This window comes from Eretmochelys imbricata, chromosome 14, assembly GCF_965152235.1.
Source record: "Eretmochelys imbricata isolate rEreImb1 chromosome 14, rEreImb1.hap1, whole genome shotgun sequence".
NCBI lineage: Eukaryota > Metazoa > Chordata > Testudines > Cheloniidae > Eretmochelys > Eretmochelys imbricata.
In genome coordinates, this window is record NC_135585.1 from 29,213,478 (window position 1) to 29,230,198 (window position 16,721).

The 16,721-nt window shown below is 46.0% G+C and overlaps 1 protein-coding gene across 1 annotated transcript; it reads right to left on the reverse strand.

Annotated features, from left to right (window-relative positions):
- Window positions 1–12,080: 12,080 nt before the first annotated feature.
- On the reverse strand, window positions 12,081–13,040 carry LOC144274836 (olfactory receptor 14A16-like). The gene has a single exon (XM_077833931.1). It carries the CDS (start codon window positions 13,038–13,040, stop codon window positions 12,081–12,083), a length of 960 nt encoding a protein of 319 aa, XP_077690057.1.
- Window positions 13,041–16,721: the final 3,681 nt, after the last annotated feature.

Here is a 16,721-nt window from a genome sequence, read left to right on the forward strand (position 1 = left end):
TCTGGGAGCTTTGACTCTCAGGGCTTTAGTTTAGAGAGGTTAGTATGTTTAAAACACATTCTCTGGGCGACCAACTTTGCTACTTACTCAGTTTTACCATCCTGCAGCTACCCCTTTGAAACAGACAAACACGGTTGCAATAGAGGGAATGGGGTTGGAAATTATGGTGTTATTGGACAATATTTATGTTCCCCACCCTGGTGAAAAGCTAAGTTTCCAGGTAGGAGTAGTCAGACAATTTCTACTTTATTTCAAAGGAAAATTCAGTTGTCAGTTAATATATTTTCATGGAAAGTTTCTGATATCCATAAAAACGAAAACTTTTTTTGATTATGCCTAAAAATTTTCAGGTTCGAACAGTTTTTGGCTGAAACTGTTTGGTTTTCACAACCTCAATGAAAAGTCAATTTTTTCTGGTGGAAAATAAAATCTGATCATCTCTATATATCTGCATAATTTGATAGTAAAAGTCTTCAAGAGTTCTAATTGCAATTCATATTTCTGATATTAAATTTACCCCATATATGAATACTCTAACATATTTAATTGAAATAGAAAACTTACCTTGTTGGTCTTTATTCCAATTTGCGATGCGTTTGATCCGACTGTGTTAGGAATCATTGGTCATTATCTATCTATCTATTCACCCACTGCCAGGATTGTTTGGTTCTCTCTCTCTCTCTCCTGCCCCCAACACTGTCGTATTCACCAGCTGTTGTCGCATCCTTTCGCTGGATGTCCTGAGTTGCAGGGGTCTCTCTGCAGTTCCTAGCACAGATGGGCGCTCCCTGCTTCCCTCCTAGGGCAGGCTTGGGTGAAAGGTGATGGACTAAATGGGATCAGGGACTGAAAGACAGTCCCAGCTCTCGAGCTGATCCTGGTTTGTGCCGGCTTCAAACAAGGTCACAGCCCAAGATATCCCTGCTCTGGGGCTAAATAGCTGAATCTGGTCTCCAGAGCTGTGAGCCCAGCTCTGCTCTCACCTCAGGAGCAAACCATCCTGACAACCTGCCCTAGTTGACCCTAACCCCCCAGAGGAGGAACAGCACCTGCCCTGCATCTCACATGATGACAGCATCTCTTGAAGGACCTTTAGCTAAAAACAAGGCAGGGCTGGATCACAAAGGGGGTCCCCACAGGATGGCAAAATAAAACAGATATTTGTAGCACAGACAGGGGATCTACAATAGCTAAGAGCCTCTTGGCACCAGAGTCTCAGTTGGCCTGGAATAGCCTGTTCCTTCATTAACTCCACGTAGTCACCTCTAGGGGAGCAGAGATGTTTTTCTCCTGCATTGCACCAGCAGCTCTTGGGATGCAGCCACCAGAGGAACCCACAGCTCAGGCTGCCCTGGCTGCTTCAAGTTCCTCACGAAGAGACAAACACTAAAAACTAAGGACCAGGTCCTGGGCTGGTGTAAATTGATACACTTCCATTGACTTCAGAGTAGCATGGGCTATTTATACCACTTGGGGATCTGACTCATTGACTTCTAGGGAGCTACATCCATTTACACCAACTGGGGATCTGGCCCATGACGCAGTTTCCAACCCATATCCTTTGCCTGTGAAACTAAACCAAAGAAGAGTCAAACATTCGTAACCAGTCTCCTCTTTCCTAGCTCTTTGTCCACTGGGATGAATTACAGGTATAACTTGTAAGGGTGACAGAGCGATTCATTCCCACTTGGGACAGAACTGGGGACAGTGTTGTGGAGATTTTCTGCATCTGATCTTCAACTTTTATTGGGATGAATAGCCCAGGTCTTTTTCTTTCTTTCTTTCTTTCTTTCTTTCTTTCTTTCTTTCTTTCTTTCTTTCTTTCTTTCTTTCTTTCTTTCTTTCTTTCTTTCTCAGTAGTAACACTGTTTTCCTTCCGGCAGACAACATTAAAATAAAAGGCTCCTTTGGCTGCAGATGCACTGTTTAAAAATGTGTAATTTACATGAGACATTCATGTCAGAGAAACTGATGAAATACAAAGAGCCAGAGAGTAGAAATCAGCCCGAGACCTATTGGAATCAATGGTTCCGATCCTCAGCAAGTTCAAATTAGGGTAGCTCCACTGGAGTGAATGGGTCAGTGCCCCAGTTTCTGTAAATCACCTCTAGCTGCCTTGGACTCAAAGGATCCAGATCCCCAAACAGCTGTTGTGTAAATCAGCCCCAGCCCCACTGAAGTCAATTAGACCAGTTCCTCAGCGAATGTAAATTGGCAGAGTGCTATGGAACTAGGCCAGGTTACATGAGCTAAATATCAGTGCCGTGATGTCGAGATTTTTGTTTGTTCCTGTCTCTGAGATTCTCACTGCTGAACATCACAATCCCATCTCAATGCTCCTGGAATATTCCAATAGCAGGGTTCATAGAAACCTGCAAGATGGGTACCCAACCAGTAAATGAACTGATGAATATTATTACCACCACAGCAACGCCCTTCTACTTGAGGTTGCACCATGACTACTGTCTAAAGGTCCTCCTTTCTTAAAAAAAAAAAAAGAAAAGGAAAAAACAGAAGACATGCTTAGTCAGATTCTTTTGAAATTATATGTGCCTTAGGAGGGTGCAGGGTAGGATTAGTGACCTAAATGTGGGGGTCATTTGAGCCAAGGGTTGTGGAGATATGAGCCCAGTTACAACTTTCTAGGTTTGTTTATTTTGCTCAAAGCTAGAGATCAAACTATTGATGTGAGGCAGGTCAATATGGTCTCAATCTGTCTCATTTTACCCAAGGTAGTGCATGGCCCCCACTAAATCTTGGGGGACCTGAAATGAGAATTAAGTCGGTGGAGTGAGTCCTCAATACCTTGGCTTGCGTCGACTTACAGAGCGGTGCACTGTGGGTAGCTATCCCATAGTTCCCGCAGTCTCCGCTGCCCATTGGAATTCTGGGTTAAGCTCCCAATGCCTGATGGGCATAAACACTGTCGCACGTGATTCTGGGTACATGTCGTCAGGACCCCCCCTTCCTCCTTCCCTCCCTCTGTGAAAGCAACAGCAGACAATCATATCACGCCTTTTTCCCTGGGTTATCCATGCAGATGCCATACCACGGCAAGCCTGGAGCCCGCTCAGCTCACCGTATGTCTCCTGGGTGCTGCTGGCAGATGCTGTACTGCATTGCTACACATCAGCAGCTCCTTGCCTTCACGGCAGACGGTGCAGTAGGACTGATAGCCGGCGTACGTCTCCTGGGTGCTCCTGGCAGACCTCGGTGATGTCGACTGGGGCGGCTGGACAGAAATGGTGCTCCTCCTCTTAGAGCACCGAACGGGAGCCAGAGACTCCAGGTCATTCTCTTCTTTAGGTTTCGTCTCATGGCGATTCAGTCCTGCCTGGAATATCATGCGAGCTGGAGGCTTCTGCCTCAGGCTGCTCTCCCAGCCGGCAGCACCGCACAGTCGCACCTACCCAGCTATAATGATTTAGACCAACTGAGAACCTCTCTCTTCACCTTTAAGAAACCTGTGTAACCCTTCTGCCAGTTGGAGTCGGCAGCAACAAGGGCCGGGTTCAATATCTAGGGGGTCCTTTTCAACAATGCAACACAACACCGGCTTGAGCCCCCAACCAGTAACCTGGGACAATTACACATCCCTCTTTGGACACCTCTAGAGATAACACTTCCCCTCTCACAAGCACAGAGCCCGAGTGTAGAAAAGAAACTTTTAACAATGTAACCCTTCTGCCAGGCCGAGTTGGTAGCAGCAAGGGCCGGGTTCAGTACACAGGGGTTTCCTCTCAACAAAGCAAACGCAAAACTGGCTCAAGCCCCCACCCAGTGACCTGGGAAAATCTAACACACAACCCTGGGAGCCTCAAAGAGACAATACTTCCCCTCTCGTAAGCACAGAGTCTCGGTGTAGTCTCGGAAAATCTTTAATAACATGAGCTAAACGACATCAGCATTAAATTGGGAAAACACCACAACTAGGGTTCATCAACCAAACCATGAGCAAAGACCCACCCCAGCAGATTGGGCCATGTCCTTTCCCTCTGGTTCTTGACTCCAACAACCCAAACATCTCTTGAGTCCAGCAACCCAAAGATCACCCAAAGTCCAAGAACCCAAACGCCCAGCCCCAGAGTTCAAAAGTTCATCTGCAGAGTGTTACTCCCCAGCCTGGGGTGGGGGTGTGTGTGTGTGGTAAGGGGCACCGTACATGATCCGAAGCGGACTGCCCCGCCGCTCCATAGGGCTTCGCTCCGCTCCGCTCTACCAGCCGTCCCGCGAGACACTCTGCTCTGCTCCGTCCCACTCCACCAGCCATCCCGCAGGCAGCTCCTGCCGTCCTACTCCACTCACTGCCCAGCAATAAATATCTTCAGGCTCCCCACTACTTAACACAGTGCTCAGTAATTTTAGCTCTTTAGTGACCTCATCTTGTAGCAGTGGGAACCTCAGTGCTGATGCACCATAATCCCAAAGCAAATTCAGCTCAGCACCTGTAGTTAGACTCCTAATAGACCCAAAATTAGCTCTGATATTTCACAGTGGAGAAAGAGGAATGTGCAATTGATGTTTCAGGCCCTCTCAAAAGGCCCACAAGACCAGGTACTAACACCTGTCCCCAACCTCTCTCAATTCACTGAGTTTTGGAACCCATGTCCCTTGTCTACCCTTGTCCCGAGTGCTACTTCGTTGATGGTGAGTCCCTTGTCACGGAGTGTGGGGGAGTCCGGGGCCTGCACCCCTCTTCCTGGGATTCACTGTGACTCTCAGCCAGCCAGTAAAACGGAAGGTTTATTGGACAATCGGAACACAGTCTAAAACAGAACTTGTGGGGACAACCAGGACCCCTCAGTCAAGTCGTTCTGGGGGGCAGGGAGCTTAGACCCCAGCCCTGGGGTTCCCTGTGTTCCACCACCCAGCACCAAACTGAAAACAAACCCCCACCCCCCCACCCAGCAGTCTCTCTTCTGCAGCCTTTGTCCAGTTTCCCAGGTAGAGGTGTTACCTCCCCCGCCCCGTCCTGGCTCAGGTTAAAGGCGCTCAGGTATCCCATCCACAGTGAAACTCCCCTGCCACATTCCCAGGTCAGCACTCCCCCCTGCCTGCTGCGTCACACCCCTCCATCATAACAAAAGGCCAAGTACAGTTCCATTCTCCTTGAGTCACATGATCAAGATAATAACAATTTATTCTTCCTGCCCCAATAACAGAAACACTGGGGATCCCACAGCAGCCAAAGTGACCATTTGGGCAGCTATGGGCTCATGCTAGGCGGGGTGGGTGAGCCGATGCAAATGAGATCAGCCCCTGAAGTTCTTTTCCACAACTTGCCACACCTCACCACCAGGTGTCAGGGTGGAGCTCATCCTGACCCTGCTGACAGTAAAAAGGGGGAAAGGAACCTGGCATTAACTTGGGAAAGCACTGCAAGCAGGATTCATAACATAAACCATGAGCAAAACACCCACCCCAGAGTATGTTGGGCAGTGTCCTTTTGCCTCAGGTTCTTAAGTCCCACAGTCAAAGATTCCAGTAACATGCCCATCCCTTCACCGCACCCCACACACAGCTGTTGTCCTTGGTCAGTGAAGACCCAGAGTTCAGAGGTGCATCTGTGGCGTTCACCGCCCACCCTGGTGGACGGAAAGAAAGGCACCTTGCTCTCTCCTCTGTCCGGGCATTTGCTCTGCCCCTGCCTCTACTCCGCCAGCCCTCCTGCACCTTCTGGGATGTCTTGAGGTCCTGCCACATAACACAGCTCTCAGTGATTTCAGCTGTTATTGGGGGAGCCTCACTGATAGTGCAGACTGGGCAGCCTTGTGCACCAGAGACACTGTCCTAAAGCAAGAGTCATGCTTAGACCTGGTTATTAGTGGCTTTAGCTCTATTGGTCTGCAACAAAACTCTCAGTTGAGTCTCAATCAGCTCTGTTATTACACAGTGGAGAGAGAAAGGGTCAAATCGTGTCCAAGAGCCCTTACGCAGTGCTCACATCAGCCGGCCAGCAGGCAGGCAAACACGCACCCATAACTCCAGAGCTTTTGAGGATGTAAATTTTGGACTTAGGCACCAAAATGCTTTTGCTCATTTAGCCCTGGGCTCTTGTTCAGTGGGGCTGGGTTTGGACAGGTGACTTAGAGGTGAAAGCAGCAACTTCATCTCTTATCTCCCGAGCCAGCCTGTCCCATCCTGCTCGACAATGTTTGTAGCTTCCACATGGAACTGGGGTGTGAACTGAGACCTCAGCTCCTCTCAAATGTTCAGGGGCCGAAGGCAAGGGACAGTCCTGCTCTCTCAAGTTGCCTTATTGGGGCACAATCTATTCCCAGGCCCTGCCGCAGCGTGGTGCACCCAGCATGGTGTGCCAGGGACATAACATCAGCCGAGGGATTCAGTTACTGAGAGCAACCAAAGCAATCAGACCAAGTGGGGCATCCCCTAGGAAACCCCTGTGAGGAGCACAGAGCTGTGATTATGCCCAGGGAGCATTAGCAGGGGAGAGAGTAGAAAACAGCTCAGCAGAAGGGACCCAATGTATCCTGGGTGCAAAATCACTGATTTCCTTGGAGAGACCCCAGGAATGGGCTTGGCCCTCTGGAGGAACCAGTGACCGACTCTCCAGCATCCTGTGCAATTAGAGCAGACACAAGGGGCTGTGGGTGCTGCAGAATCTGGAACCGTACAGTGAACTTTCACTGCGGGCCATGAGCTGTGACAGGGATTTTCAGAGTGGCTTCAGGGAATTATGTGCCCATCTCCCATTGACTGCACAATGGGAGTTAGGCAACTAATGTCCTTAGACCCCTTTGAATATCCCAGACTTAATATACAGAGATTTCTGTCTTGTCCCCTTGTATCCTAAGTTTCTTTGCACCACCCTAACCCTAAGCGGCCAGATGATTAGCCCAAGGTTCTGAAGTCTGACATTTTTCAGTAGTACATATAGAAGCCCAGGTGGCAGCTGTGCGATCTTCCCTCACTTTCCACTCCCCGGACATGTGCTTCTACCCTGCCGTGGAGGGACCCTTGCTATATAGGACAGAGGATTCCTTTCTGCATACTTCTGGACCTCTCTATAGTAATGGAGCACAAGGATGCAAATCTATTTCCAGTGATGCTGATGTTTGTGTGTTGGGGACACGTCTTCTAGAAACCACACAAAGACCCCCAGTCCATTTCTTAAGGCCACCATGAAGCCATCACAAGGCACAAACTTTGATGCTTATGCCAACATAGTCACTAGCGGCCTAGCAGGGGAATGGTCCCTGTGCACCCCTAGGCAGTGATGAAGGCAAGGCTGGATGTTGAACACTGCAAAGCTCAGGGATGGATGTTTCTGTCTGGCCAATGATGAAGAGAGGGGCCATTTGTAAAATCTGACAATAGATCATTTTCCACTTGACAAAGCCCTCAGCTGGCATTTTCAAAGAGGCCTCATTTTCAAAGCTACCCAGTTACCACTGACTGTCAGCTATCCAATGAATATCAGCCTTTCTCGTGTACCCTGATGGGACCAGATTGTTCTGCATGATCTAGAGGTGAGGTGGTCCCTATCTCAGCTGAGATGGGAGCAGCCTTATATTTTAAAACCTCAAACTCATGAGTCTTCGGTCCTGGGGTCTGTGTCTGGCTCATTTTAAAGGGACAGGGCCATTTGTAGAACCCATGTCTGGATACGGCTGCAGTTTACAAAGCCCTTCAGTGTTAGGAAGGGCTCAAAAATACGGTTTTTGGATCTGTCTTCAGTCTTCTGGGATGATATTGTTAAAGCCTCTTCGGGGATATCAGACACTCAGGGCTAGATTCACAGAAGGAATTAGGGCCTGATTTTTTTAAGGTATTTAAGCATCTAGTAGGACTTTCAAAACACCCTTTGATTTCAATTGGATTTAGCTACCTAAATGCTTTTGAAAATCCCACCAGGCACCTAAATACCTTTAAAAATCTTGCCTTTAGGTATTCTAACGGTGAGCATTGCAGCACCTAACATTTAGGCACTTAGAAAATCCCCATGATTCCTAAAGCCTGTGTTTGGAGCCCAGGCTCCCTGTTCAGTGAATGGGGAGAGGTAAACACCTAAATGGGATCCACAGTTGCCAGGATGCGGTGGGGAGGTGCCTAACCTGACCACTGGGAAATGATGACTAGACTCGGGGGTGCCAAGCTCCACCCCCTCACAGAGATAGTTGCCTATGTCGACCTGTTGGGTGGCGCCTATCCCTGCTTGTGATGCATACCTGGGAACCCTCTCCTTGGGTCAGGCCCCTCCGGTGTTTTGTGTGAGAAGGAGAAGGCCCTCCTGTTTCACTTTTAGCCCAGTGGTTAGGGTACTTACCTGGCCATGGGGAAACCCCCAGTTCAAGTCCCCCCTCTGCCTATGAAGGAGAAGGGATCTGAACGGGGATCTGCCACCTTTTGGGTGAGTATCCTAATCACTTGGTTGTGGGATATTCCCATGTGGGGCTCCCTCAACCTCTCCTGTTCAAGCTGTTCCACTTTGGATTAAATCATTAAAGAATCATTGGGTCAAAGAGGGAGAGAGAGCACATGAGAATTACCCTGTAGCCTGGTGGTCAAAGCACTCACCTGGGAGACCCCGTGTCCAGACCCCCTGCTCCAATAACTCTTTAATTATTTTTCCAGACTGGAACAGCTTCAACTGGAGTGACTGTGGGAGCCTCACATCAGAATACCCCTAACACTGATGACATGGACAGTGGCACAGCGTCCTTTCTCTGTGCAAGTCCTTGTCAATGTTGATCTCTCTCTCTCTACTCCATTCATCGGTGTGGTGCCGAAAGTCACTGAATCTTCCGACCTGTCTGTGATACTTCCAAGCAAACCAGAGTATGTTAAAAATATATCTGGTCAAAACAGATCAAAGTTCAAACACTAAGTGCGTTAGGATGAGCTGTTTGTAAATGAGCGATGGAGTAAGATATAGTCATACAAAATCTTTGCGAAATAATGTGTAATAAGGAGTACTTATAAGAAAATCATGATCTGGACATAGACAATCATTAGCAGGAAAAGAAGCACAGTAATTTGCACAATAATTTCCATAGATTATTCATTATCTAGTGTGACAGGGTCGAGCCAGATGGCTACAGGAGAGTAGTAGAAGGCAGATATATTAGCCCCAGGTTAAGTAGGTCCCTTTCCCCTGGGTAAGGTAACAGGGAAGGTACCAGAACAATCAGGAACCTTCTGGAGACAATTCAGACAGACAGGCTGATTGGCTGCAGGTGTTCTAATCAAGAAGCTGCTAGAATCAATTAAGGCAGGCTAATCAGGGCACCTGGGTTTCAAAAGAAGCTCACTTCAGTTTGTGGTGCACGTGTAACGAGCTGGGAGCAAGAGGCGCTAGGAGTGAGAATGTGGACTGTGGGAGGACTGAGGAATACAAGCATTATCAGACACCAGGAGGAAGGTCCTATGGTGAGGATAAAGAAGGTGTTGGGAGGAGGCCATGGGGAAGTAGCCCAGGGAGTTGTAGCTGTCGCATAGCTGTTCCAGGAGGCACTCTAGACAGCTGCATTCCACAGGGCCCTGGAGTCGAGGGTGAGCCCGGGTTCCCCCCAAACCTCCCAACTCCTGGTCAGACACAGGAGGAGTTGCCCTGGACTGTGGGTTCATGAAAACGGCCAAACTGAGGGCTGCCATGAAGCTCAAAGGCAAACAAATCCGCTAATAAGCGCAAGACCCACCAAGGTAGAGGAGAAACTTTGTCACACTAGCTAGCTAGCTCATGTAATTTACAATCAAATAGAAATCTATCATTATCACTCAATGAGATTGTGGGTTAGGACAAGGAATGGTCCTGTCTGTCTGTCTCTCTGGCTAATCACATACTCTGCTTTTGTCTGTCATATATGAAGTGTACACAACCATGCACAAAGATGATATTCTAATACTACTAACAGGCCAACTTCTGAGATCCTTTCTCAGCTTGGGTGTGAGTACATCTACACGGGAAGGCGTATGGAACACCAGATCAGTGCACGTGATGGCACTTGTCCACTTACACCAGGGCTAGAACAAAATGACCCCAGACAAGAAGACAAGAAGACCCCAGACACCAGTGTTCATGTCACTTACTTTAAAACAGTCTTTCCACCATAGCAAGAATGACACTGTTTTTACATCCCCACAACAGAACGGATGTGGACAAATTGGAGAGAGTCCATTGGAGAGCAACAAAAATGATTAGTGGGCTGGGGCACATGACTTATGAGGAAAGACTGAGGGAACTGGGGTTATTTAGTCTGCAGAAGAGAAGAGAGAGGGGGGATTTGATAGCAGCCTTCAACGACCTGAAGGGGTGTTGCAAAGAGGATGGAGCTAGGCTGTTCTCAGTGGTGGCAGATGACAGAACAAGGAGCAGTGGTCTCAAGTTACAGTGGGGGAGGTAGAGGTGGGATATTAGGAAACACTATTTCACTAGGAGGGTTACCTGGGAAGGTGGTGGAATCTCCATCCTTAGAGGTTTTTAAGGCCTGGCTTGACAAAGCCTTGACTGGGGTGATTTAGTTGGCGTTGGTCCTGCTTTGAGCAGGAGATTGGACTAGATGACCTCCTGAGGTCTCTTCCAACCCTAATATTCTATGATGCTAGACTCATTTAGGTTAAAATAATAAAAAGATGCCTTACATATTGTCAAGATTCCTTCCCCACTCTGAACTCTAGGGTACAGATGTGGGGACCTGCATGAAAGACCCCCTAAGCTTATTCTTACCAGCTTAGGTTAAAAACTTCCTCATGGTACAAACTTTGCCTTTGTCCTTGAACCCTATGCTGCCACCACCAAGCGTGATACACAAAGAAGAGGGAAAGAGCCCACTTGGAGACGTCTTCCCCCAAAATATCCCCCCAAGCCCTACACACCCTTTCCTGGGAAAGGCTTGATCAAAATCCTCACCAATTTATACAGGTGAACACAGACCCAAACCCTTGGATCTTAAGAACAAAGAAAAAGAAATCAGGATCTTAAAAGAAGAATTTTAATGAAAGAAAAGGTAAAAGAATGACCTCTCTAAAAATCAGGATGGTAAATACCTTACAGGGTAATCAGATTCAAAACATAGAGCATCCCTCTAGGCAAAACCTTAAGTTACAAAAAGACACAAAACCAGGAATATACATTCCATTCAGCACAGCTATTTTACCAGCCATTAAACAAAAGAAATCTAATGCATTTCTAGCTAGATTACTTACTAACTTTTTACAGGAGTTCTGAGCTGCATTCCTGATCTCTTCCTGGCAAAAGCATCACAAAGACAGACATACCCTTTGTTCCCTCCACCCTCCAGCTTTGAAAGTATCTTGTCTCCTCATTGGTCATTTTGGTCAGGTGCCAGCGAGGTGATCTTAGCTTCTTAACCCTTTACAGGTGAAAGGGTTTTGCCTCTGGCCAGGAGGGATTTTATAGCACTGTGGAGAAAAAGGTGGTTACCCTTCCCTTTATATTTATGACACATATCATTAATAATACAATAATATCCCAACAATCTACACATAATCATGTCAGTAGGAACTAAGCCATGCATAATCCTCTTTTGCACACTTTTGTCATTGTGGGGAGCAAACCTTTAGTTCGCTCAGAAAACCCCATCAAAGAGATGACATATGGATACTCCCAAGAAGGGACAAACATTGAAAATCCCATCTCACCAAACACTCACCATCTTCTCAGGCCTTTCCACCTCCAAAACCTCCTAAAACAAACAAACAAACCAAACCATCAATCCACCAGTTAGGCAAAAATAAGCTAAAAATCTGACAAACAAACAAACAAAAAACACAAAAAACAAATGCATCGATACCTCCATCTGAGTTTTTATCCCAAAATATAAGAAGAGCCAAAGACCTCACCAGGGACTCTGCTATGACTACTGATTTTATAGGCAAGGGTCTCAGGTAGTATGGTGATCGGTAGCAGTATATGATATATTCCAATCGTATTTACATTGGTGTAAACCTATAGAAACTCCTTTTTTTCCTGCGTCATGTTTGTCTGTATCTGTACTAGTGCAAATACCCAATTCCGCATAAACAGAGTGCACAGTATTTTCTTATGGAGGCAATAATGTCATCAGATTTTATTTATAAAGAAATACAGAATGAAATTGCTACCGAAGGAGACATATGGACATTTTGTTCTTAGTGAATAACCTCCAACCAATCTGTTTACTCAGTGCACCTTTGATCTCTTTGTTTCTCATGCTGTAGATGATCGAATTCATCATCGGTGGCAACACAGAATAGAGAACAGCCACTATGAGATTCAGACGTGAGGTTGAGCTGGAGGTGGGTTTCAGGTAGGCAAAGGCAGCAGTACTAAAGAACAAGGACACCACGGTGAGGTGAGGGAGGCAGGTGGAGAAGGCTTTATGCTCACCCTGCTTAGAGGGGATTCTCAGCACTGCTTTGAAGATCTGAACATATGACACAATGATGAAAAGAAAGCAGCTTAAGCCTAAGAATGAACTAAAGATGAGAAACCCAACTTCAACGAGGTACAAGTCAGAGCAGGCGAGATTGAGGAGCTGGGGGATTTCACAGAAGAACTGATCCACCGCGTTGCCTCCACAGAAGGAGATTTCAAACGTGATCCCAGTGTGCAGTGCAGAGGAGAGAATACCAGTGATCCAGGCACTGGCTGCCATTTGGACACATGCTGTCCTGTTCATCACTGTCTCATACTGCAGTGGTTGGCAGATGGCGACGTATTGGTCGTACGCCATGATGGTCAGTAAGGCAAAATCTGCTGAAGCGAAGAAGAAGAAGAGAAAGACTTGGGCAACACATCCAGAATAAGAAATCGATCTGGTGTTTGTGAGGGAACTGGCCATGGATTTGGGGATGGTGACAGAGATGGAGCCGAGGTCTAGGATGGACAGATTCATCAGGAAGAAGTACATGGGGGTGTGAAGGTGGCGGTCAAGGGCTATGGCTGTGACGATGAGAAGGTTCCCCAGCAGGGATATCAGGTAAAGCAGTAGAAACACCACAAAGTGTAAAATCTGCAGCTCCCGAATGTCAGAGAATCCCAGGAGAAGGAACTCGGTCACGGCAGTTTGGTTGGACATTTTCTTCCGCAGTACACTGTGCAATGTCTGTGGAGGGAATGAGAAAGACAATGGTCAGGATTAGAGCGACAGAGGGAATGGCCCTGATTCCCCTTTCCCTAATATCTCATTCTATGAATGTCAAAGGTGCACAGAACTCATCACTTACAATGAGTAGGTGTTGTTAGTGCTCCTCGCCTCTGACAATCAATGAGTCACGTTACCACACTAGCGTAAATTAGGTCAGCTCCTTTAAAGTCAATGGAGCTTCGTCACTTTATCTCATCTGAGGATTTGGCCCAAGGTGTGGCTTGATAAAATGCAATATGAAGGATGGAACAAAGCACACTCCAAACCCAACAATTCTCACAACTTGGGTATGAAACTGATCAACTAAAATTCTAACACAGCCTGATTCTCACTTTGCAGGGCAATATGATGTTGACTCACCCAGCATCGTAAATAGCAGCTCATCTGTCATTTTTCTACCCCAAGCTCTGTGCATAGAGGCTGGTTGGAAATTTTCAGCTGTGTTCTTTTTAATGGAGATTGGTTTTTAAGCTAAATAACACATCTCAGAATCTGTCTGCTTTTCTCAAACATTTTGGGATTGTTTTGTAAAAAAAAAAATGAAAACTTAAAAAAACAAACTATATTGGTTTTGGAATAAAAAAAATCAGTTTTCAGCAGAAAGTTTTCATTTGCCAAAAACTGGGGTGGTGGTGGTGGGAAATGGATTTAGGGTTTTCAGTGAAAAGTAAAAATTTTCCTCATGGGAGGAAAAATTCCAGTCAGCAGTAGGTATTTGATTAAACTGATGGGAAAGGTCTTCACCAGTTCGTATTGTAATTCATATTTATCATCTTAATTCTTCCCTGTATGTTGATCCCCCAACACATTTAATTGAAATAGCAAACTTCCTGTGCTAGCCTTTGTGGATTTTTTCCCAACGGAAGACACGTTCAGTCATCCAGCACTAGGATTTTTTGGTCACTATCTATCTATATAGCAGAATCTAGAAGCTAAAGGCACAGGTATCTGAGAATCCTTTCAACCTCATTCTGCGATTGAACTAGGCTCAAACCGATTGCTCTCTGCAGATGAGTAGCTGGCGTTGAGCTGCACTGACATTAAAGGACTGATGCTGCGGGAAGGTGATTTATCCATATCTATTTCCTGAGGGTTAGCAGGACACACGCCCTGGAGCCCTGCAGAGCTCAGAAGCAGAGATTCAGAGGCAAGGGCACAGAAACAAAGGTGATAACGCCAAAAGGGCCATTCAGACCCTCTAGTCTGACCCCAGCATAACACAGGGAGTACAATTGCCACCAGGGTTCCCTGATTCCAGCCAAGCTTCTGTGTTATCTGTGGGCCAGCATTAAAAGATAGCACCTAACCTGCTCAGATGCTATTGTAAATCCCCAAAGGCGCCTTGCTCCTTCTTTAGGTGCTTAAACCCTTTGTAATCCTGGTCCTGTGTCTATCTTGTTAACTTCCAAGGAAATCCTGGAAATATGGGTTTAGTCCCATTTACCTCCTGTATGTCTTTTGGCAACATTGAGATAGACTGGCTTTAACTGGTGGTTCAACTCTGAGCCTAAAGGTGCTGGTGTGCATAACATATCAACTGTGGCTATCAGCTCTGCTGCTTATTCAATTTTGACCTTCCAGTAACTATCCCTTTGACACAGAAACAAACCCAGTTTCAAGAGAAAAAATGGTTTTGAAATTATGCTATTATTGAACAGTATTAGTGTTCCCCTCCCTTGTTTAAAGCTCCATTCCAAATTAGAGATGTTTGGAAATTTAGATTTTTTTGGTAGTAGTAGGAAAATGAGTTTTTTGTAGGAAAACGAGTTTTTGAACTAAACAAAAATGTTCAGGGAAAGTATCTCCTATACTCAGATATTTGGTTTCATTTTTTTGAAATCTGCAAATCCCAATATTCTTTGGTTTGCAATGTGCAATTTCCAGTTTACAGTAGTTTTTAGCTGAAAAGAAATTAGTTGTTGCTTGCTGAACCCTGCAAACATTTCTGATTTCTGATGCAAAGTCATTGTCCACCTTCTTTTTCTCTAACTGGATCTAGATGTCTGACTAGACTGAGAGTTAATTCCTTAAAGAATTCAAATTGTAACTTATATTTCAGTTCTTACATTCTGCTGAAAAGAAATCTGACAGGCTCTAGCTGTTTGATAATAAAAGTCTTTAAAAGTTCCAATTACAATTCATATCTCTATTATTAAATTTGTCTGTACATTAATACCTTCACATGTAGAATTGAAAGCAAAAATGTAGTCTGTTGGTCTTTGTGGATTTTTTCCCAACGTGCGATGCTTTTGATCCTCCAGTACCAGGATTCTTTGGTCATCTCTCTCTCATGCCCCCATCACTGTATTATCCAGCAGCAGTTTCCATGTCCCTTTGCTGGATTTCCTGAGTCTCTCTGAAGTTCCTAGTAGACAGGGATCCACTCCACAGAGGGGCGCTCCCTGCTCCCCTCCTTGGACAGGCTTGGCTGGGAGACGAAGGACTAAATGGGATCAAAGACTGAAAACTCCCAGCTCTAGAGCTGATCCTATCTTGTGCAGGGTTCAGATATTGTCACAGCCCAGGATGTCCCTACTCTGGGGCTAAACAGTTGAATCCGGTCTCCAAGGCTTTACGCCCAGCTCTGATCTCACCTCTGGAGCAAACCACCCTGACAACCTGCCCAACTCTAACCCCACAGAGGGAGAACAGTACCCGCCCTTTATCTCACTTGATGGCAGCATCCCTGGAAGGACCCTTGGCTAAAAACAAGGCAGGGCAGAGGCCCAAAGCATGTCCCAAGGTGTTTGTAGAATGAATCATAGAATGAATGAATCATAGAATCTCAGGGTTGGAAGGGACTAAAACAGCGATTTCTAACAGAGACACATGATCCACAATAGCGAAGAGCCTTGTCGCAGCAAAATCTCAGCTGGCCTGGAATAGCCTGTTCCTTCATTAACATCACGTAATCACTTCTGGGGGAGCAGAGACTTTTTTTCCCTCCTGCATTGTATCAGCAGCTCTTGGGATGCCTCTGCAAGAGGAACCCACAGCTCAGCCTGCCTTGTCTGACTGAAGTCAGTCACCAAGAGGTACCCAGAGGTGAAGACTAAAAACTAAGGGCCAGGTCATAGGCTTGTGTAAATTGTTACACTTCCACTTCCATCCGATGAAGTGAGCTGTAGCTCACGAAAGCTTATGCTCAAATAAATTGGTTAGTCTCTAAGGTGCCACAAGTCCTCCTTTTCTTTTTACTTCCATTGAGTTCATGGTAGTTTGGCCTATTTACGCCAACTGGGAATCTGGGCCTTGGATTTCCGTCGAGCGATGTCAATTTACATCAGCTGGGGATCTAGCCCATTACACAGTTATAAATCCATATTTTTTGCCTGCCAATGTGATCTGAAGCTGATTCAAAAGTTCTGAACCAGTTTGCACTTTCTTAGCTCTTTGCCCCATGGGTTTAATTACAAGTGTAACTTTTATTGGTGGCGGAGAATGGTTCAGTCCCTCTAGGGATAGAACTTTGGAGGAATTCAGTGTTGCACAGTTTTCAAGTATCTCATCTTCAACTTCTGTTGGGATGAATGGCCCAAATCTTTCTTTCTTTCTTTCTTTCTTTCTTTCTTTCTTTCTTTCTTTCTTTCTTTCTTTCTTTCTCAGCCATTA